This window comes from Myxocyprinus asiaticus, chromosome 34, assembly GCF_019703515.2.
Source record: "Myxocyprinus asiaticus isolate MX2 ecotype Aquarium Trade chromosome 34, UBuf_Myxa_2, whole genome shotgun sequence".
In the NCBI taxonomy this organism is placed as follows: domain Eukaryota; kingdom Metazoa; phylum Chordata; class Actinopteri; order Cypriniformes; family Catostomidae; genus Myxocyprinus; species Myxocyprinus asiaticus.
This window is the reverse complement of record NC_059377.1, coordinates 12,935,382-12,957,335: the sequence shown is the minus strand read 5'-3', so window position 1 is coordinate 12,957,335 and position 21,954 is coordinate 12,935,382. Positions and strand designations below refer to the sequence as shown.

Genomic DNA, 21,954 nt, shown 5'->3' with positions numbered 1-21,954 from the left:
TAAACCAAAATACAACATCCACGCATGTGTACGCAGTGTCGCAAGAGGTAAATAAATCATATAGGTTGTATAAAAGTGACTTCTTCCGGTATGAATAAGTGACATATTGTAATAACAAATGCCCAACTCAGCTGTAGGAGCTTCAGGTGCACTTGAAGGCAGCATGTGCTCTTTTCACTTTGGCCAGTTAACAACACACTAAAAATAACTCCAAACACTTTAGAAACCACATAGCATTGCCCTAGCAACCACCCAGAACACCCTTGCTTTGTAGTGGTGGCTTTTTCACAGGAAAGCACCATACCCATGCTTTTCAGAATAGTAAAACTCTAGTGAAGATACCGAAATATCGCTTGGTCATTGCCATCAATACCAATTACAAAGGTGCCAAACAATAATTAAGAGATATCAGCAAAGCCATTTTATTTCAAGTTTCGTAACAATCAATAAATTGGCATAACGTACAATTCAATGTATACAAGTGTCTGAGAAAGTGAAATGCACTGTGAGAATAAGCTGCTGGGCAGTCTACTATAGACATGGCTTACTACAGAGAGACTTAAAAAATGACTGAAAAAAAAAGGACCTAATATAAGTTATTTTAATGGTTTTCTTTAAATGTGTCCCCTGAACAGGTTCTTGACATGAACAAAGAGATACTAAAACTAAATAAAAACATGTCCAACAGAAAATGATTTAATCAAAATATTTTTTTAAAAGCTCTCATAAAATAAAATCAGCCATCTTGTTTCCAAATCTGACAGTTCTTTAGAGGCTAGCCATCAATGTACTCATGGGCCAGTGAGCATTTTGGAGAAGGGTCAGAGGTCTGGTATCTTTCCATTTCATTGGATTGCCTTTCTTTCTCCATCATATGCACCTGACCCAAAGTGTCCACTTGCGCCAAATCTTCTAACTCACAGGCCCTTCTCAAGTGCTCCCACCAGGTTCTGTGCCATTAGTCTTGGACTCTAAACTGTTTTGCGCCATTTCTGTGCCGTCCTGTTCTGGGAGATCTCCCTCTTGGCCCAGACCCTCAGTATCAGCATCTTCAGTTTTTCCTTCCTGGGCTTCTGCTGGACTGTCGTCCCTCTTGCCCTGTTTGTCACGGAACACTTCCACCCCCACCATGCGGAGGTAATGAAGGCGCTCGTTACGTGTTACGAAAGCCCTAATGGAAGTTTTTCCCCTCCAGCCACACAAATCTATAGGGCACTGAGGAGAATCGGGATCCCTAGAGAGATCAGAAAAAGAAAATAATGGAGTTGAAAAAGTAGATATGAGAGGGAAAAGGGTCAGAGAGTGATTGACCGAGAGGGGGATGAGAATAAACAAAGACAAAAGAAAGGGGGTTAAGGCACATGAACAAATTATTGATCAGCAACAAAGATGACAGCACCAGGAACTGACAATCAGTATGGTGATGGTTGGAGGGGGATGGGGAACTTTAAAAATAGTCTCGGCCTCAAGGCCCTCTCACACCAAACACGATTTTCACCACTATGAAGACTTTTTGATCAGAAACAATGGATTCCTATGAAGCCTTTCACACCCAGAGCGAACATACGCATGCCAACAAAGCAATGCCAACAAAGCAAGGTTTTCCCGCTTTGAGTGGGCAATACTGTCATCGCGGGTGGCTGGACCGAATGTTTTTAAACCGCGGTTATGAATAATTAGCAATCATTGTTGTCATTTCCAAGTACTCTGGTACATGTGCCCATCCCTAGTGACTTGAATCCCTAGCGAGAGAACTTGTTTGTCTTTTGTACTGTGATTCAGTGGTTGTTCTTGCGGCACTTCCTGCACCAGAGTAAAATTGACTAGATCAGCAAAGGTGCGAATGTGCTAACAGCGAGAACTCCCATTGCTTTTGGTGTGAAGGGCCATTTGTCAGCAATTCGTCTTGCTTTTTTCACATCAGGTTAGGTGGGAAAGGGCCTTTAGATGGCAGGTCCACAAGTCCCATGCATACTGCACACAAAAAAATAGCAAGGTACACTGTAAACCCTAATGCTCAAAATAATGAGTATTAAGAACCTTCTCTTTCTTCTGAGTTCATGAAACTGACACCTTTTAAGGCACCTGAATTGTTTTATTGTTTTGGAGTTTAAAGAACTTGTCCCATTAAACTTACAGGATCTTATATTTAACACACTGGACAGGGTATTTCTATTTCCCACTCGACAGGAAGAGTAAATGTCAAAATGAAGTGCAATATAATGTGTCTTTGTGTAAGAAAAGGGAGAACTTGTTAGTGTTTAATGCTTTGTTGAGCTTTTAGAAGAGTTTGTTATGTTGAAGTTTTGGGGGTAACCATTATGGTGAATAGTGGAGCTTGAGCTTAGATTGAGGACAGGTCAAATTTGAGCTTGATTTACAGCACATTGCTTTACTCATTGAGCAATTGCTGTGCTAATCAAAGCATAGTGTTTCTAGTTAGCATGCATTCAGCATGCTAGCATTCACTGTATAGCTAGTTAGGTTCCTTCTACTTGAAGTATTTGAGTTTACATGATAATTTTAAGTTCAGTCAAAGAGTTAAGTGCCATTAAAATGTATGAGTTAGCTTACTCAATATTTCAAGTTAAGAGCAATTATTATGCATTTATACCATGGTCTGTTCGAATACTCGATTCTGATTGGCTGGAATGCATGCTATTCAAACCATTGAATACACAGGTAGTTCCGGTCAGTTTTAATCACTGTTTGATATTAATGCACTGTTTATAACCCTAGCAACATAACATTAGAGTAAGCAGAGTGAGCTATAGCAATTGAAAACATTTCCTAACTACTTTCATCAGCATAGCTAATATAATGGAATTCAGCTTGTTTTGCACGGAGGGTGAGAGAAGTAAATCAGGACCTATTAAATGCATCTTTCGCTGTCCGGCAAGGCGATGCAAGACAATTTAAACTGTAATGTGTTGTTTATGTTATGTTGCTGTGCTGAAGAGCCAAAATTCACAGTTTTGACCAAGTGTGTGATAACACTACTTTTTACTCTGTGTCTGAATAGGCGGAGCTGTAGATCTAATGACCCTTTGATAAAATTAACCATTATTTTTTGTTCTTCCAGTTAAAATTTGCCTTGCAAAAAATCTATGACAGCTGTGACTAATAAATTCTGGCAAGTGACCATGGTATAAGAGTGATAATCCACGGCTAGGTGTGCGTTAAACGATTTGAAATGCACTTCGCGGAGGCATTCGTCATGCATTTAAAATCATTTAACACACACCTAACCATGGATTATCCCTTACGTATAGTACAAAATCGAAAACTGAAAAGTTCTAACTTAAATGTGGTGATTTGAACTAATCACCACATTTGCCAAAGTGTGCAAAAGGTTAGTTGCATCAAATCTTTGAAGTTTTCTTTAAGGACCTAGTAGCATGTTAACTAGATATCAATGAGAAGAACTGTATATTCACATTTGTTTTCTAAGTTATACCCGTGAAATAATCAGAACTTGTTACTATTGGATGGACAGAAATTCCAATCACAAAGCCTATTCTGCTATTTTTCAGTGTTTTTTTATAAAGCCGTTTACAAAGCCTGTCGTGCAATTTTTTGAAAAAAAAAAAAAAAACATTTCCATGCTGGAATATGATTGTGGAATAATTCTCATATTACCGTGCCGCAAAACGGCCTTCAAAAACAAAAACAAAAAGTTTGGCTACGCAAGACTACTTTTAGAAGGTCTGTGATCAGACGGATGGAAAGAGAGTGAAAGTTGATCAGACACACTGCTGGAACAGGCCTGTCGTGTTGTCATGTGGGGAGCCTGCAGCACACTGCCAAAAGTGGAGGATGACACCATGACACCACACACGACTAATCAGTGACATAAGAACTGCTCTCTCCTTGTGTCACTCAGTGTGATGAAACGGTGAAGAACAGCTGTGCACACGTCAATGTGTGCGTTTTGGGGGCTTATATTACTGAGAAAATAAACGGACTTCTTATTCACAGATTTACATGATGCCATGGGCCTAATTTAGACAGGCAGTACAAATGGAGTTCAATAAGCATCAATGAGGCTGTGTGGTGAAAATGTATCAACTATGCTTCAGCTTGTTGAGAACGCTGAAAAGGGCTGTTTGATGCAAAAGAACGCACAAATTTAGCATTTCTGTTTCAATAGAGAAGATCAGAGCATTTCTTGGAAACAGCCACTGGGGCATTATTGTTTAAGGCCAAGCGCTCACTACGAGACAGAAGCTTGTCACCCTGTGTGCATTTAAAGGTGAGGACAGCAATTATTTTGATGTTAAAATTCTTTCTGCAAGCCCAGCTTAATATGCAAAGACTATTGGAAACCAAGAAATCTATTTGTAGGTTAATTTTCTAGAAAAGTGTAAACATTTGTGAATTGTACCCACTTTCACAAAACAACATGAAAACACAATGTACATTATTCATTGACAAAGCTGGTAGATTTTGAAACTGCCACTGCTATTATCACTAGTAATGAAGGGCATGCGCTGAGAGTTTGGCTACAATCTGCAGCCATCTATTGCAATCTAGTTGCAGAATTAAAATATCAAAGGGCAACAAGCATCTGTCTTGCAGTGTGCACTAGGCTTAAAGGACAATGAAAACAGAAAAGACAAAAACTCATTGTATGAGAACATACATCTGGCAGAACTACAAACACACATGGGCACAAAATCTAGTGTTTTAACAGTTAAAACAGGTGTGTGTGTTTGTATGTGACAGAGAGAGAGAGAGAGAAAGGGAGATAAAGACCACACTTTCCAGCTGGATTAACTAGTTTTCTCCACAGTAAGGGCCATCAATGTGAAACATGACTGTCTGGCGAGCCGAACAATGAGCTTTTTGCTGAGAGAGACAACAAAGAGCTATTTATCTGTGAAGAGGAAGCCGGGTGCATCAGTTCGAGACCTTTAATTATCAGACAAGGGGCGTAATGGCTACAAAGTGCTCAATCTCAATTAATTTGTCTCCTGACTGGCTGATGAATGGTGCAAGTGCCATCACAGAGCCCACTGTGTACGTACAACACTGAGACAGCTCGTGCACACCTCCCAGACACTACTGCAGCACTGAAGAGTACATAAGCACCATTACAAAACCTAGTTATCTGCCTAGAGAGCATTTTAAAGCATCATATATGCACTTTGAAGGTCAGCAGCAGAGTTATGCTACCTTCTAAGATTTTGGCCAAATTTGAAGGCGGCAATGCATGTATACTTCATGGTTAAGGCAATACAGAAATTCACTGCCAACAGCCCAGGGGAAAAAAGTATCATGCAGTATGGTGGAGGGAATAAAAAAACAAAAAAAAGTGAACTATAAATAGTAAACATAATAAATATAAACACTTCATTAAATACTGAAAAGCATTGATACTTCAAATTAATGACATTATGGTAAAACAGGCTAGTAACACCTAGCAACATACTAAAACATGTTAGAACTTGCTAGCAACAAGCTCGCAATGCCTACATGCTAAAACATACTAGCAAAACCTAGCAACGTGCTAACAGCGCCTAGAAACATGCTAAATCATGCTAGCAACATGCTATCAATGCCAAGCTAGGTGCTAAAACATGCTAGCAACATGCTTACAATGCCTAGCTACATGCTAAAATATGTTAGCAACACCTAAAAACATGTCAGCAATGCCTATCTACATGCTAAAACATGCTAGCAACATGTTAACAACGCCTATCTACATGCTAGCAATGCCTTGCTGCCTGATAATACATGCTAGCAAAAACAATGCTTACCTACATACTAAAACATGCTAGCAGTGCATTCTACATGCTAAACCATGCAAGCAATGCCTAGATACGTGCTAACAACGCCTAGTTATACACTAAAACATGCTTACAAGACTTAGATACATGCTTAAACATATTAGCAATTCAAAACAACATGCTAGCAATGCCTAGCTACATGCTAAAACATGCAAACAACGCAAAGCTACACACTAAAACATGCTTACAAGGCCTAGATACATGCTAAAACATATTAGCAACACAAAGCAACATGTTAGTAATGCCTAGCTACATGCTAAAACATGCTAGCAATGCCTTGGATCCATATAGGAACACCTCTATTTCAGCACCATAACGTTGTATTAATAGACAATATTTGTGTTGTGCTGTGTATTCTTTATGATTAGAGGGCAGCTGCCTATGTAGGCAGTAGAAAGAAAGGCAGCACACTAGGTTTCAAAACAGAGCAATAGTCTCTTTTGAAGACAAACACAGACAAAGGCATAGTCTAAGGACAAAACTAGAACTCATGTCCGGGCCTGAAGAGTGAGGTTTCTTGCTGTGTTTTTCAATAAATTTTCAGTAAAAACAGGGATTAAGAATATGAGCACTTACTTTGGATCTGGTAGGTATCTTAAAACAATGCTGCCCATTTCTGGAGGAAGAGAAAATAGCACAACATGTATATCAGATGAACTTCTCAACTGATGAGTGATGTGAATGTAGATTCTGCTAAAACAAGGCATATATTTGTGAACGGAACACAGAAATGTCACTCCTTTGTTAGCTGTAACATGATGCTTAGGTTTATGAAAGAGAATCATGGTTAAAAAAAAAAAAAAAAAAAAAAAAAAAAAAAAGGCTCTCAAATCAACGTGAACATTTTGGAAGGGTCAAGGCATATACTTCTGCCCACACTGATAGGCACTGCATCCAATGACATTGTAGTAAATGACAAGATTTGCATTTATTTGCATACTGTATGAAACTAAAGTATGTTGACAAAAAAGACCATCAAAATGTTATGATATGATTTGTTAGCCTTACATTCCCACATGCCTTACTAGCATATTTGTTCAGTATATTATCATAACATGATAAATCTTTAGTGTTCATTTTCTTTTTTGGTTTATAGCTTAAGTTTATTATTTGAAGCTATCGCTTTGCTGAAAAGGTTTTTGATGCTAAATTGATGCATCTACCAAAGTTTGAAAAGGTCAAATTTTCAGAACCTTTTAGCCCTGAAAGAGGTTCTTGAGCTAAAACACACATCTGGCATCAGCAGGTCTCTAATTCACAGAGGACACTGACCAAGTTTCTTAGCCTGATTGTGAGCATTATCTCCCAGCTTGCTGAGGAAAGGGTTCTCCTGTGTGAGGAGAACTTTCACGTCCTCCACGTTGATGTTGATTATTCGAGCTCTGATGTAGGGGCAGAGTGTGTAAATACCCTGGAGAGAGACATCAGCATAGAGTTAAGCATTGAATTACACTCTCTTTCATACGCATAGCCCTTTCTAATGTAAGAAAATCATGCAACCAAAATGGCTAGGTAGCCTAGCGCAAAACCACATCATCCTTTTTCTTCAATGCAGCTTTGGAATAGAGCAGACACTTTTTAATCTATGTCTTTATCTATGGGAAAGCAGAATAAATACAAATAGACAAATTCACATAACAGATGTTCCTTCCTCTGTTGTTAAAAATCAATACATTGTCGAAATTGGTAATGGAAGTTCCCTCTAGAGCACACACAAAGGCAGGTTGAGGTTATTAATGGCACATTGAGATTAACTTGGAGAAAAAAAAAAAAAAAAGCGTCTAACACCAAGACGTGTCTCTAATTATAGACTGATTACTGCAGCTCTACTTAATTTCTAAAGCCTTAAATGGATAAAATTACATTTGTTGAAAAAACACCAATATATCGTGCAGAAACACCTTTGGGATGGGACTATTGCTGCTCAACTTGAAAAAGATTTTTGAATCCTTTATAAAAAAATTTTTTTTAATAATAATAATAATAATAATAATAATAATAATAATATTATTATATATATATATATATATATATATATATATATATATATATATATATATATATATATATATATATATATGGCTGCACAATAGGGATCTTCATTCCAAGGTCAATTGGTTCTTACATTGTCAGTTAATAGCACAGACTTAAAAATATATGTACACACACACACACACACACACACACACACTTCTTTACTTTTAAGGCTTTAATGCAAAAATCAAAACAATAGGCAGCAAAATATTTTTTTTCTTCCCAATTCAAATGTAACTCACATGTTAACTGCCTGCATCACGTGTCACCCAGAATTACTTTTTTTTGGACATCCACAGATGTAAATATTTGTTTTTAAATGCCATGCCAGCTTCTGTGGCTATTTAAATGGCGAAATCCAGGTTAAAATATAAAAACAGAGAACTACTAAAAACCTATACAAGATGTTGAACACAGATGTAAATGAATTTAAGGGTTGAATTTGGATAAAGTAATTTTGAAGTTAATCTAGAATTACAGATATTCCTGAATAAGGTGTTTGCAATACAGGAATTCCAATAAATACTGCCAGCCAGCAGTTTGTAACGGATTTCTATAAACTAACACACATGGTGACATGCCAATCAGCTAATCACCTCAAAACACCTGCAAAGGTTTCCTGAGCCTTCAAAATGGTCTCTCAGTTTGGTTCACTAGGCTACACAATCATGGGGAAGACTGCTGATCTGACAGTTGTCCAGAAGACAATCATTAACACCCTTCACAAGGAGGGTAAGCCACAAACATTCATTGCCAAAGAAGCTGGCTGTTCACAGAGTGCTGTATCCAAGCATGTTAATAGAAAGTTGAGTGGAAGGAAAAAGTGTGGAAGAAAAAGATGCACAACCAACCGAGAGAACTGCAGCCTTGTGAGGATTGTCAAGCAAAATCGATTCAAGAATTTGGGTGAACTTCACAAGGAATGGACTGAGGCTGGGGTCAAGGCATCAAGAGCCACCACACACAGACGTGTCAAGGAATTTGGCTACAGTTGTCATATTCCTCTTGTTAAGCCACTCCTGAACCACAGACATCGTCAGAGGCGTCTTACCTGGGCTAAGGAGAAGAAGAACTGGACTGTTGCCCAGTGGTCCAAAGTCCTCTTTTCAGATGAGAGCAAGTTTTGTATTTCATTTGGAAACCAAGGTCCTAGAGTCTGGAGGAAGGGCGGAGAAGCTCATAGCCCAAGTTGCTTGAAGTCCAGTGTTAAGTTTCCACAGTCTGTGATGATTTGGGGTGTAATGTCATTTGCTGGTGTTGGTCCATTGTGTCTTTTGAAAACCAAAGTCACTGCACCCGTTTACCAAGTAATTTGAGCACTTCATGCTTCCTTCTGCTGACCAGCTTTTTAAAGATGCTGATTTCATTTTCCAGCAGGATTTGGCACCTGCCCACACTGCCAAAAGCACCAAAAGTTGGTTAAATGACCATGGTGTTGGTGTGCTTGACTGGCCAGCAAACTCACCAGACCTGAACCTCATAGAGAATCTATGGGGTATTGTCAAGAGGAAAATGAGAAACAAGAGACCAAAAAATGCAGATGAGCTGAAGGCCACTGTCAAAGAAACCTGGGCTTCCATACCACCTCAGTAGTGCCACAAACTGATCACCTCCATGCCACGCCGAATTGAGGCAGTAATTAAAGCAAAAGGAGCCCCTACCAAGTATTGAGTACATATACAGTAAATGAACATACTTTCCAGAAGGCCAACAATTCACTAAAAATGTTTTTTTTATTGGTCTTATGATGTATTCTAATTTTTTGAGATAGTGAATTGGTGGGTTTTTGTTAAATGTGAGCCAAAATCATCACAGTTAAAAGAACCAAAGACTTAAACTACTTCAGTCTGTGTGCATTGAATTTATTTAATACACGAGTTTCACAATTTGAGTTGAATTACTGAAATAAATGAACTTTTCCACGACATTCTAATTTATTGAGATGCACCTGTATATTTTATATTATATATATATATATATATATATATATATATATATATATATATATATATATATATATATATATATATATATATATATATATATATATAAATAAAAAGACACTTTAAAGACACTTACCTCTTGGGCTAGTCTGAAAGCACAACCAAACTGTTCACCATCTGTATTCCTGGACCACACCTTCACTCCTGTATTTATAACCTGCACAAACATACATGCAGAAAATAACATTTAACTAGGGCTGTCAATCCATTAACAAATCGAATTACATGATATGCTGATTAACCCTCATTTCTGACCAGAATCACTTTTGCTGATTTAATAAAAATGGTTTCCTTTATTTGAGTGGTACAAGACTTGGTTACTTTTCCTCCACTTGCTATCTGAACATACAAAAAAAAAAAAAAAAAAAAAAGCAATTTGGGCATGATTCGATAAGTCTGTGGCCGATTTAAAAAAAAAAAAATAAATAAAATAAAAAAAAAGACACCTTTGATCTTTGCGGTCAAAATTGACTGACCACTGAAAATGAATGGGACAGACCATAAGAGTAATTTTTTTATCTGTAAAATATAAAAAGAAACAAAAAAAAAAAACAGCCACAATGCAGAAAAACACAGAAATCAAACGGTGAGATTATTAAACCAGTTTCGCCATATGCATTTTGCACACGTGTCAAACTCGCTTCAGTTCAAGTGGCCCGCAAGCTCATTTCTGAAATGTAGGATGGCAGGGGATCACAACGTTTCACTGAACAATCAGTTAGCGCTTTCCTCGTGAATATTAACGAGCCTTCTCCTGTCATCTGTATGCTTTGGAGCGCATTTTGATCGCTTCAAAAGCAGAACGAAACAGCACTACACAGGTCAATTACCAACAAGGCTCAATCATGGATAGAGCATTACGAGCACAGAGCAGGTGCGGTAATACGCAGACTGGTCTCAACAGACTATTTTAAATTTGCTTGTAAACCAGTGAGATGCATGGCGGGGATTGTGAAGCCCGTTTGAATGCTGCACAATATTGTCTGTTGCAAAACTCTTATGTCTCAGTGATGAAACTATTTTAAAACAAACAGCCCCCACATTCTAAACGGCACTGACAAAGAAAACAAATCAGAATGCTTTTCAAATCACAAAACACTAACGAGCCTGTATTAACCATGGTATTTTTTGCAGAAAAAGTTTCTAAATGTATTTAGACTGCTGTTTTTTCATTACAAAAATGCCATTGGTTTCTATATAAAGAACTTAGTTACTAATCATGGTAGTGAGGAGCCACGCATGGCTTTACCTATGATTACCATGGACTTGTTACAAATATCATTGTTAAAACTATGGATATTATGGAAGGACTACTGTACATTTTCATAATTATTAGGGACCAAACATCAGTTTTCCAACTGTATGTGTTCTCTTGTAATGCTCTCTGATTATAGGAAAATTTAAGTTGTTTTTTTTGCCTTCAGAAATTCCAAGAGACGACTGTAGTTTAATCAGCAGGAGGCTGATGAAAGGAATCTGTAAAGACCCAACTTAGTCACACCGTCAAAATATTTCAATTTAGTCATATATAAATTAGATGTACATTTTTTTCCCCACAGATGTTACTGTTGTTAAAATCATAATTTTCATCTGCATCCCAACCTTAAAACCAAGACTGTACTGTCAAATGTGCATTTCAATGCATGTAATATTATTGGTAATTGCTTGTGCTGGTGCCACATTTTCAACGGGCCCTTTGAGGGCACAAATAAAACCTGATGTGGTCCAGGCTGAAACTGAGTTTGACACCCGTTTTAAGCCATTCCTCGACCAATACGTGTTAATACGGGTCCGGCGTTGCAGGCCTGTGGACGCATGCACAACAGCAACGCTGCTGAAAAGAATCCTAGGGGAAAACACTGTACACAGAGTACAAAACATACACACATAAATGAACTGGTGAGACAATAACAAAGATAACTGCAACGAGGAGGAGGGTGTGGCCAGGCCGTAATGGTGCACAGAACACTGCAGCCATCTACTGGCTATTATTGTCGCAACATGATTTTCAAGTCATTTATATTTTGTTTACCAGATGGCAGATATCTGCCTAAACATGTCACATTCTCATATTTTCATAACTTGAAGTGTAGGTTTTTACTGTACCAAATTGCTTATTTGAATATGCAAATTAAAGGTAAAATTGAGAAATTTACATGTAAGCTAGATTTAAAAAATAGCATAAAATCCCAAAAGAACTGGCTAATTTTTTTGTTATTACTTCAGGGAAGAAATTGTATCATTATAAAAAAAAAAATAAATAATTAATTTTAAAAAAAGCGCTACACTAGACTGAACAACTTTCACACCAGTGCGGTGTTCACATTCAAACCGACTAAATAGTACCTGCTATTTAGCTGCTTCGGAAGGGTAATAGCTTTGAATGTGTGTGAATAAATTAGTTTTGCTCCCTCCTAGGACTGGGCAATATGCAAGAATTTTTTTAAAAATCACAATATCAATTACATCGTCAACCCCCCGGCTGAGGGACTGGTGAATATTCTTGCTTTAGTGATTTTGCATTGAAAATGTAATTCATTTATTTGAAAAACGAAAAACGTAAACCAAAAAGACATTTCTAAATTCAAATTGCACTTCAAACGAAATGAAAAAGCAATTAAAAGTGAATCATATAACCACCTTTCCATTTACCATCACAGAAGTATCTGTCTATGACAACAGGTGGAAAATTACTAAAACAAATTAAGATCTAAAAATCATTATAAATGTAATCAATAATTATAATGATGATAATAATCACTGAAATAGAAATCATGGTTCGAGGTGAACGTGTTTTTGTATTATTTTATGATTTAATCACAGATGTATAGTTAAATTCAGAAGTTTACATACATCTTAGCCAAATACATTTAAACTCAGTTTTTCACAATTCCTGACATTTAATCATAGAAAACATTCCCTGTCTTAGGTCAGTTAGGATCACTACTTTATTTTAAGAATGTGAAATGTCAGAATAATAGAAGAGAGAATGATTTATTTCAGCTTTTATTTCTTTCATCACATTCCCAGTGGGTCAGAAGTTTACACACACTTTGTTAGTATTTGGTAGCATTGCCTTTAAATTGCTTAACTTGAGTCAAACGTTTTAGGTAGCCTTCCACAAGCTTCTCACAATAAGTTGCTGGAATTTTGGACCATTCCTCCACACAGAACTGGTGTAACTGAGTCAGGTTTGTAGGCCTCTTTTGCTCGCACATGCTTTTTCAGTTCTGCCCACAAACTTTCTATCGGATTGAGGTCAGGGCTTTGTGATGGCCACTCCAATACCTTGACTTTGTTGTCCTTAAGCCATTTTGCGACTTTGGAGGTATGCTTGGGGTCATTGCCCATTTGGAAGACCCATTTGCGACAGAGCTTTAACTTCCTGGCTGATGTCTTGAGATGTTGCTTCAATATATCCACATAATTTTCATTCCTCATGATGCCATCTATTTTGTAAAGTGCACCAGTCCCTCCTGCAGCAATGCACCCCCACAACATGATGCTGCCACCCCCATGCTTCACGGTTGGGATGGTGTTCTTCGGCTTGCAGGCCTCAGCCTTTTTCCTTTTAAACATAACGATGGTCATTATGGCCATTTTGTTTCATCAGACCAGAGGACGTTTCTCCAAAAAGTAAGATCTTTGTCCCCATGTGCACTTGCAAACTGTAATCTAGCTTTTTATATGCCGGTTTTGGAGCAGTGGCTACTTCTTTGCTGAGCAGCCTTTCAGGTTATGTCGATATAGGACTCGTTTTACTGTGGGTATACAGTACTGTGTAAAAGTCTTAGGCACATAAGATGTTTCACAATAGCATTTGTCTTGAGATGGTTATTTATATCTTCAGCTTTAGTGTGTCAATAGGAAATATAAATGTTAGACTCCCAAACATTACTTTTGCAAACAGAAAAGATTAGAATAGAAGAACAGGGAGCCCTGCAACAGATGTCATGGCCCCCACAGAACCCCCCACTGAATATCGTGTCAGTCTGAGATTACATAAAGAGACAGAAGCAATTGAGACAGCCTAAATAGATAGAAGAACTGTGGCGAATTCTCCAAGAAGCTTGGAACATCCTATCTGCCAACAACCAAGAAAAACTGTGTCCAGGTGTACCTAGGAGAATTGGTGCTGTTTTAAAGGCAAATGTGGTCACACCGAATATTTATCTCGCTTTTTTATGTTTACTGGACTTTGTATGGCATTATGTGATAAATGAAAACTAATTGTCATTATTTTTGAAGACATCCTCACTATGCAACATTTTTCACAAGTGCCTAAATCTTTTGCACAGTACTGTAGATACTTGTCTACCTGTTTCCTCCAGCACGTTCACAAGGTCCTTTGCTGTTGTTCTGGGATTCATTTGCACTTTTCGCACCAAACTATGTTCATCTCTAGGAGGTAGAATGCGTCTCCTTCCTGAGCGGTATGATGGCTGCGTGGTCCCATGGTGTTTATACTTGCGTACTATTGTTTGTACAGATGAATATGGTACCTTCAGGCATTTGGAAATTGCTCCCAAGGATGAACCAGACTTGTGGATGTCCACATTTTTCTTTCTGAGGTCTAAGCTGATTTCTTTTGATTTTCCCATGATGTCAAGCAAAGAGGAACTGAGTTTGAAGGTAGGCCTTAAAATACATCCATAGGTACACCTCCAGTTCAGTACACCTCCTATCAGAAGCGAACTGGCTAATTGTCTAAAGGCTTGACATCATTTTCTGGAATTTCCCAAGCTGCTTAAAGGCACAGTTATCTTATTGAATGTAAATTTCTGACCCACTGGAATTGTGATATAGTCAATTAAAAGTGAAACAATCTGTCTGTAAACAACTGTTGGAAAAATGACTCGTGTCATGCATAAGTAGATGTCCTAAACGACTTGCCAAAACTACAGTTTGCTAATATGAAATCTGTGGCGTGGTTAAAAAAATGAGTTTTAATGACTCCAACCTAAGTGTAAGTAAACTTCTGACTTCAACTCTATAGGCTATATATAACCCTGCAGTGCTGCGCTCACAACGAACTGCTCTGTGGAAATAAAGCGAACTGAACTCAGTGCACCTCCTGAGATGAGATGGTCTGAGGTCATTTGCAGCATTCTCATAGACAATACTATTCTTGCAAAAATAATTCAGAAGACTGAAACAAAGAAAGTGTGAACCTTTTACATATGTGTTCCAAGAGATTGCACGCCTCCAAACAAACAGCGTGTCAGACATGCACATAGATGGCTTTTCTGTCATCTGTTCTTAAAAATATAATAAAGTGTGTTTCTTCAAGCGCGTGTCTGTGTCTAACAGCATTTCTTGTGTCATTCCGAATCCGAGATGTCTTACAGTTACCCACCATGCACATTATATTCTCTACATGCAATTAAACATCTTCTGTCAGTGTGCGTACTTTGCTGCCTGTGTAGTTTGATACGTTGGTAAAGAACATCTGGCTTTCAATGCGTTAAGAACATTTATCATTGGTCACAAACTCTTCATTAGGCAAATATTCTTTATTTAAGGCTGTTCTATTCGTTATGCTGTTGTATTGATATTGGAAGTTCCAATCATAATGTTTCCCCCTTTTACCTGGTATAAAATTTCACACCGGTGTTGTCCCTTGTACCGAGTAAAACCGGTAACACCGTACACCATGGCAACCCTATCCTACACAAAACATTAGTTCTTCAAAGCACAAACAGTACAGCAAGGAGAGGGACTTTGGATGTGGTTCTTTGTCTAAAAACAGTGTTATTGTAACATAACTCCAGTGATGCCTGTTTACATTAGCAGCAGATGGCTGTTCCATACTTGATAAAAGTGGAGGGACTAGAGCATAGCTAGAGATGAGATCATAGAGGAGCTGCTGTACCCATCTGTTTCAATGCCATTCTCAATCACTTTTACAGTTGATGAAGGATCTTCAGACTGTGTGTGTGTGTGTGTGTGTGTGTGTGTGTGTGTGTGTCCTTGCCTTCATCCTCTCACTGTTGTTGAGCAGAACGTTGCGGAGTTCTTTGGACACCATGTACAGGTGCCTCTTCTTGCCTTCATGGGTTCGTGTCAACACATTAAGCTTGGGAAAATCAGGGGAGAGATCGTAGAAAGCCCTGAAACAGAGACACACACAAGAAACATACACCACACACCACAGGGTTAGCCACACAGAGTAAAGTAAATGATTGGGAACAAGAAAAATATCAGTAGCCACTTTTCAAATATCGAGCCAGTGTGAGCCAGGACTATCAACTGTCCATCCGGGGCCGACAGCCTCGACCTCGAGACCAAAATCGATCTGTGTTCCCACCATCGGACCAATAGCCCCTGTGTTGCCCTAAAACCTGCCCTTAATACACTGCCCTGGTGCCAACATCACACACCCCACCCATTTCACAAGCAAGAGGGAAGCTAAAGATGAGGTATCATGTTATCTAGAATATCGAGTTTCTATCGTTTGTAAATATTAGCTAGCAAGATATGTTAGCGTTGACAACTCATCGACTGTAACTGCATTGGTGTCCCAAGTAGGGTTGCAGCGGTATACTGATTTCCCGGTATACCACAGTATGAAAATTGACGGTTATCATACCATGTACATTTGCTCATCTACGGTATTGAGAAGAAAAATGCAACCGGACGGATCTCACCTGCGCGTGCGCATCTCCTTTCCTCCTCGTCTGCCTGTCAGACTCGTCAACTTGCACCACACACACACATGCAATGGAGAAAATGTCAGAGAGAAGCGTGGCGAGGGGGTCTGACATAACAGAGTGTGTGTGTGTGTGTGAGTTAAAGCAGTGTTTCTCAACTGGTGGGTCACAGGTCTATTCGGACTGGGTCACAGACAGCAGGGAAAGAACAATGCCATGGTTCTCCCATTGAAGATATTTCAGCGGCCGCCCAAGTGATAGCCTATTTAGGACTGCCGAGGCAGATTTAATGATAATTTCGCAATCAGCTAAAGGCTTCTCATCTGCACTTTCGCACGAGTGTAACGGAATCAGCTTGCGATCATGATCTGCTCTTCTCTCTGGTGCATGCGTGCAACAACTGGGCTTCCCTCGATATTGCGGAGCGCAGACCTCAAAACCGATGTGACCAATTTCAATTCTAGTGAGACTTTTCTAGTCTAAAGCATTATGGAGGAAGTCAAGTCGAACCTCTCAAACAGTAGGCAGCCCTGACATGCCAAACAGCACTGAGGAGGAAAAGAGCAACACTGTGCTATGCGCCAAAAAAATTAATAAAATCATTACATATCATCACCTTTACAAAATTGTTTCACGATTTTACATGAGTAAAAGTAACTTATATTTTGACAAAATCTTATAGTTTCATATGAAATAATCTAAAGGTAGAATCTATTAGACCTCATTTTATATCAGCAGTGGCAGCTGTAAAGTTTCAAGATGTGTTTCAGCTAGTATTTATTTCATAAATACTATAATTTGTTATTATTATTACTATTATTTAAGACTGGCAACATTGACCTAACCATGGTAATGAGGAGCCTTTCCTCCTGTGTAATATGTATGTTCTGTTTGAATTATGTTTGAAATTAGGAAACAAACAGGATAATAATGGGCTCTTATAAGTAAATATGCTCTTCAATTTTTTAAAAGGGGGGAGAGAAAAATTCCTGTAGATTTTGTTGTTGACATCAACAACAAAAATAATGTCACTTTATGCATGTCCTTGTACTTGAAAACTATGAACAAAACTACTAACATGTAAACTAACATGCTTTAGTTATTTAACATGTTATAGTTACATGCTATTTTTTTTTTTACCATGTTTATAATTCAGTTTATTATTATAATTCTGTTAGCGTTCTTATTTATTCTATTTATTTTCAAAAGGGAGACTTTTTTTTTTTTTTACACATATTTCAATTATAATAGAGCGTTTGTTCAACCCCCCAAAAAAGGGACATTGTAACTCATAATAATAATTGTGCAATACCGTATACGTGATATTTTCTGAGACGGTTATCGTACCGTGAAAATCTCATACCGTTGCAACCCTAGCCCAAGTGGACTCTCCACTTACAGCGGAACGATATCTCAGCACACTGTCCATGATCTCAAACCATGGAATGTTCTTTCTTTAGACACCGCTTTGTCCATTTTAATGGATTTGTACTGTGCCAGCATTTTTTTTTTTATTTATTAATTTTTTTTACGAAACTGTACCAGTGTGCGCTTGATACACAACCTGGAAAGTTTGGTGAAACACCGCCTTTGACATTGACCCCGCCTCAATCCCCAGTTGACCTTGTTTGGCCCAAGGGTAATCAGCGGGCCAAAGGCCGTTGGCCCAGAGAAAGCCCTGAGGAGGCAAGATGAAGCCCCGGAAGTGACAGTGGGAACGCAACTGGCCCTGGCACACACTAGCACGTCCTCAGTAAGGGATAATGTACAGTCAGCCGGCGCTTAACAGAAAATAAACCTGCTTATTACACAGCTACCTACCACATATATAAATAAATGGACATGAAATACTGATTTGAGTTTAACTTTATTAGCTTGTAGAGATCGCAGTGTGATGCGAGAAGGTAATGTGACTTGCATTACTCAGATGACCGGTCTGATATCACTTTATACCCATTATTCAGAAATATCAGAGTGCTGAATGGCATGATTGACCAATCAGAATTGTGTATTTCAGATAGCCTTGCAATAAACATTGGTATTTGACGACATTTGATAATTTATTTGTTCTGAAATTATCCGAAATAAAGATATTTTCTAGTCATTTGACAATATTTGATATCACTCGATATTTATACTTTTGCTCTGAAATATATATAAAAAAAAAAAAAAGTATTTATTTTTTGCCATTTGACAATATTTGATATTCATCTCTCGATATTTGCACATAAGCTTTGAAATTATCAGAAATAAATGGATATTTTTCAGCCATTTGACTTTTGGAATATACATCTCTTTATATTTATACATTTGCTCTAAACTTTTTGTTTTTTCAGTCAGGGGGAGCATTTCAAATCAACAAGTAACTGAAGTAGATTCAAAACATTTATCGCATAAAAATATCTTAAAAATCAATACTGATGGTCACTCCAGAAACTATCAAAAGAATTGATGAAAATTCAACCAGTCTTTGCAATTATCTGCAGTAACTTGCGATTTCATCGAATTTCTGCAATTTTTCTGCATAAATTGTGAATCTGAGGTAACTGGGTCACTTTTCTCCATATTGACAGTGGCAAAACAAGTGCTCGAAAAGCTTGAAGCAGTCAAGACATATCCAACTGCAAAGCTGCCATTGTATCATCTCCACTGTAACACTGCAAGTGTCTCCTCCACTGTCACTGCGTATCATCAACCCAGCATGTACGAACCCACAGTGAACAAGAAAATGTGCCATTACATGAATATTAAAAGTGAAAATGGAACATTTTGCGTTCACTATCGAAACGGAGCATGTTCTTCACAGCTAGCATTTAATCTTTACACTTTCTTCAGGTGATGCTTTAAATGGTCCGAGGCGTGGGTTGGTGACCACCTCAGTTCATTTGGAGTGCTCACATAATGCATTGTTGCACCGGAAAATGCCTTCAAGAAACGGGTTCTTTAATGGCATTTCTATATTCTCTTAAAAATCCCTTATTTGGATATACAATGTGCACAGTTCTCTCACATAATCGTGGTTAAATCGCGATCATGATCAGGTGATGTAATAATCGCGACAGACCTGATATTGAATTCTCATTTGTGTTTTTAGTTTACAGTTTTGTTTCAGGTCTAATTTAATGTTACAAAATTTTACTTGCATTGTCTGAGGCAGATTCTTTAACAAAAACAATGAAGGGTCTTCCATTACTCAAATTAGCCATATCACGGGTTACACCTCTTAAATGTATTGTATTTTTGTATCTATTTTTTGCTTGCTAACTGTCCAACCAGCGGTAATACTGGTGTTCGCCAGTTTTTTTTTTTCTGCGACCAACCGACCAATCCTCTTCTCATCGACTAACATTTGGTCAACTATCAGGGGGAAGCCCTAGAACCTGTTGACATGCACACTAGTATGCTGATAACTACCAAAAACCAGCTTATTCAAAAAAATCCAACAGCACAAGAAAACTGTGTGGTTACATGAGATTTGAAATCATCAGGTTATTCTCTGCTTTTGATGTCAAAATGAAAACAGGCATGCGCACATGACACTTGTGCACATTGGATAAGCCGATAAGAACCCAACAATCCAACTATTGGGCAAAAATCTATATGCGCCTTGCTGTATATATTTAAAACCGTCTATGACCTTATCCCGATAAAGTAAAAAAGAGTTTAAGGTGTTTAAATGACCTTAAACATTGTCTGCTTGTTAAGCATATTCTGTGTAAGATCAGACATGTAATCACGCCCAAAGTTGCATCACCAGCAAAACTGATATATTGCCCAGCTCTAGTGTGCTCACAAATGCACATATGCACACAGGGCAAAACACACACTGCAGCATATGGTACAGTGGCAAAGGTGTTGTCTCAAACTGTCTAAGGTGAAATGGCGGTTGGCCAGCACCGTGGCTCTGTGTGCATCTGTGCTAAGAAATGTTAAAAATTTTAAAAACAAGAGACAAGAGTCACAATGACTGAATGATAACACTAATTTCCACTATTCATACAATTGCTCAAGAAGGATGTGTAGATGTGAGATTTTTAATATAAATGTCTGTTACACACATAAAAAGCTCCAACCCACTAAACAAGAGTGTACAGTATATATTGAGGCATGATAAGTACACAGTGGGATCAGACAAACACTGTATATAAAACCCACAAGCAAGACATGAGAGCATTTGTAAGAACAGTGTTTGTACAGAGTAGAGAGAGCTTTGTAAATGGAGATGAAAGGCACTTACTGGATGGGATGAAAGATGGGGTCATCCTCTGTCAGAAACACAAAAGGATCCTCTTTAAAGCCAAAAAGTTTCATCTTCTTTGGAGGAGGAGGGCTGGAATAGACAGAGCACTTCATGTGAATGGGGAGCTCAGTGACTGCAGATCAACTGTAGTACTAAACACTGTCCACCGGGGATCAGTGTGAAATATAACTTACAGACCCGAAACAGTGGTTATGTTTGGACTGGAAAACTAGTTTAAATGTGTACTCAGCACTCATTGTTACATTAGCTGTTTTGAACTTACACTGACACCTAGCGGTGTGGATGCATCATCATTCAAACGCAGTAGTTCTCAGTTACTGATGCCACTGTAGAAATTCACTATTCCCAGTCAGCCATGATGAATTTAATCCATTAATAAAAGTGTCCAATAACTGAGATTAAGCGAGTAGTATTTGGCTGGTCATGCAATTCTAACATGGCCGCCCCCATGAGGGGACACTCACCATGAAGATTAAAACAGCTTTTATAAGGTTACTGAGGTCTTCATATCATGTCAGTGGTTATGAAGTTATACATATGTTTCAAAATTACTGTACATTTCTTTTGCAGTAAAACTTTTATAATGATGAAAAAATTACTGAGTGCACCTTTAAGACTTACTGAATACTGCCAGTACATCCTGTATACTGTCTACTAAATGTTTAAATTATTATGTGACAGAACAGATACAAAAAACAGTTTGCTACATTATCACTCATCACGTTACATGTTTAATTCAGTCGCGTCCAGTTTTCTCGGAAATGAATGTTATTTTGCCTCTGAAAATTATTATTATTATTTTTTTATGAAATAACATCTGTCTAATCAAATAATGAGTCAAAATAAATGCTTAAAAAAAAAAAAGCCCACAGCTTTAAGTACTTCAGAGTCAAGGCTATATTAAGGTACCGCAAGGCCCTAGGGCTCATCGTCCTGCAGGGCCTTTGCCAGTCGTCCGACGATGTTACTCTACGACAATGCGCTACACGGAAGGCTTGCACCGTTGTGCGCTATCTCCGTGTTTATATCACCATCTCCTGCTGAATGCATTTACATGCCACCGTGGGGGAAACGGGTGGTGGATGCCGGGAATGAATAAGAACTTTTTTTTAACATTCAACAAATCGATTTTAAAATTAATCAGTTAACTGCCTTTTCCACCAGCTTAGCTATCGTATCAGCAAAATCCAAAATAATATACTAGATTATCCGCTACA

The 21,954-nt window shown here is 38.1% G+C and overlaps 1 protein-coding gene across 1 annotated transcript in view; it reads right to left on the bottom strand.

Moving 5' to 3' along the window:
* Positions 1-398: 398 nt before the first annotated feature.
* Positions 399-21,954, bottom strand: part of nsun2 (NOP2/Sun RNA methyltransferase 2) — a 33,788-nt gene continuing 12,232 nt past the window's right edge. Inside the window, exons 14-19 of the mRNA XM_051671487.1 lie at positions 20,714-20,806; positions 15,801-15,936; positions 9,903-9,983; positions 7,062-7,200; positions 6,366-6,405; positions 399-1,234 (exon numbers count right to left, since the gene is read on the bottom strand). Of these exons, the coding sequence (XP_051527447.1) occupies positions 931-1,234; positions 6,366-6,405; positions 7,062-7,200; positions 9,903-9,983; positions 15,801-15,936; positions 20,714-20,806 (793 nt within the window). The 3' untranslated portion in view covers positions 399-930. The remainder of the gene's footprint in view (positions 1,235-6,365; positions 6,406-7,061; positions 7,201-9,902; positions 9,984-15,800; positions 15,937-20,713; positions 20,807-21,954) is intronic.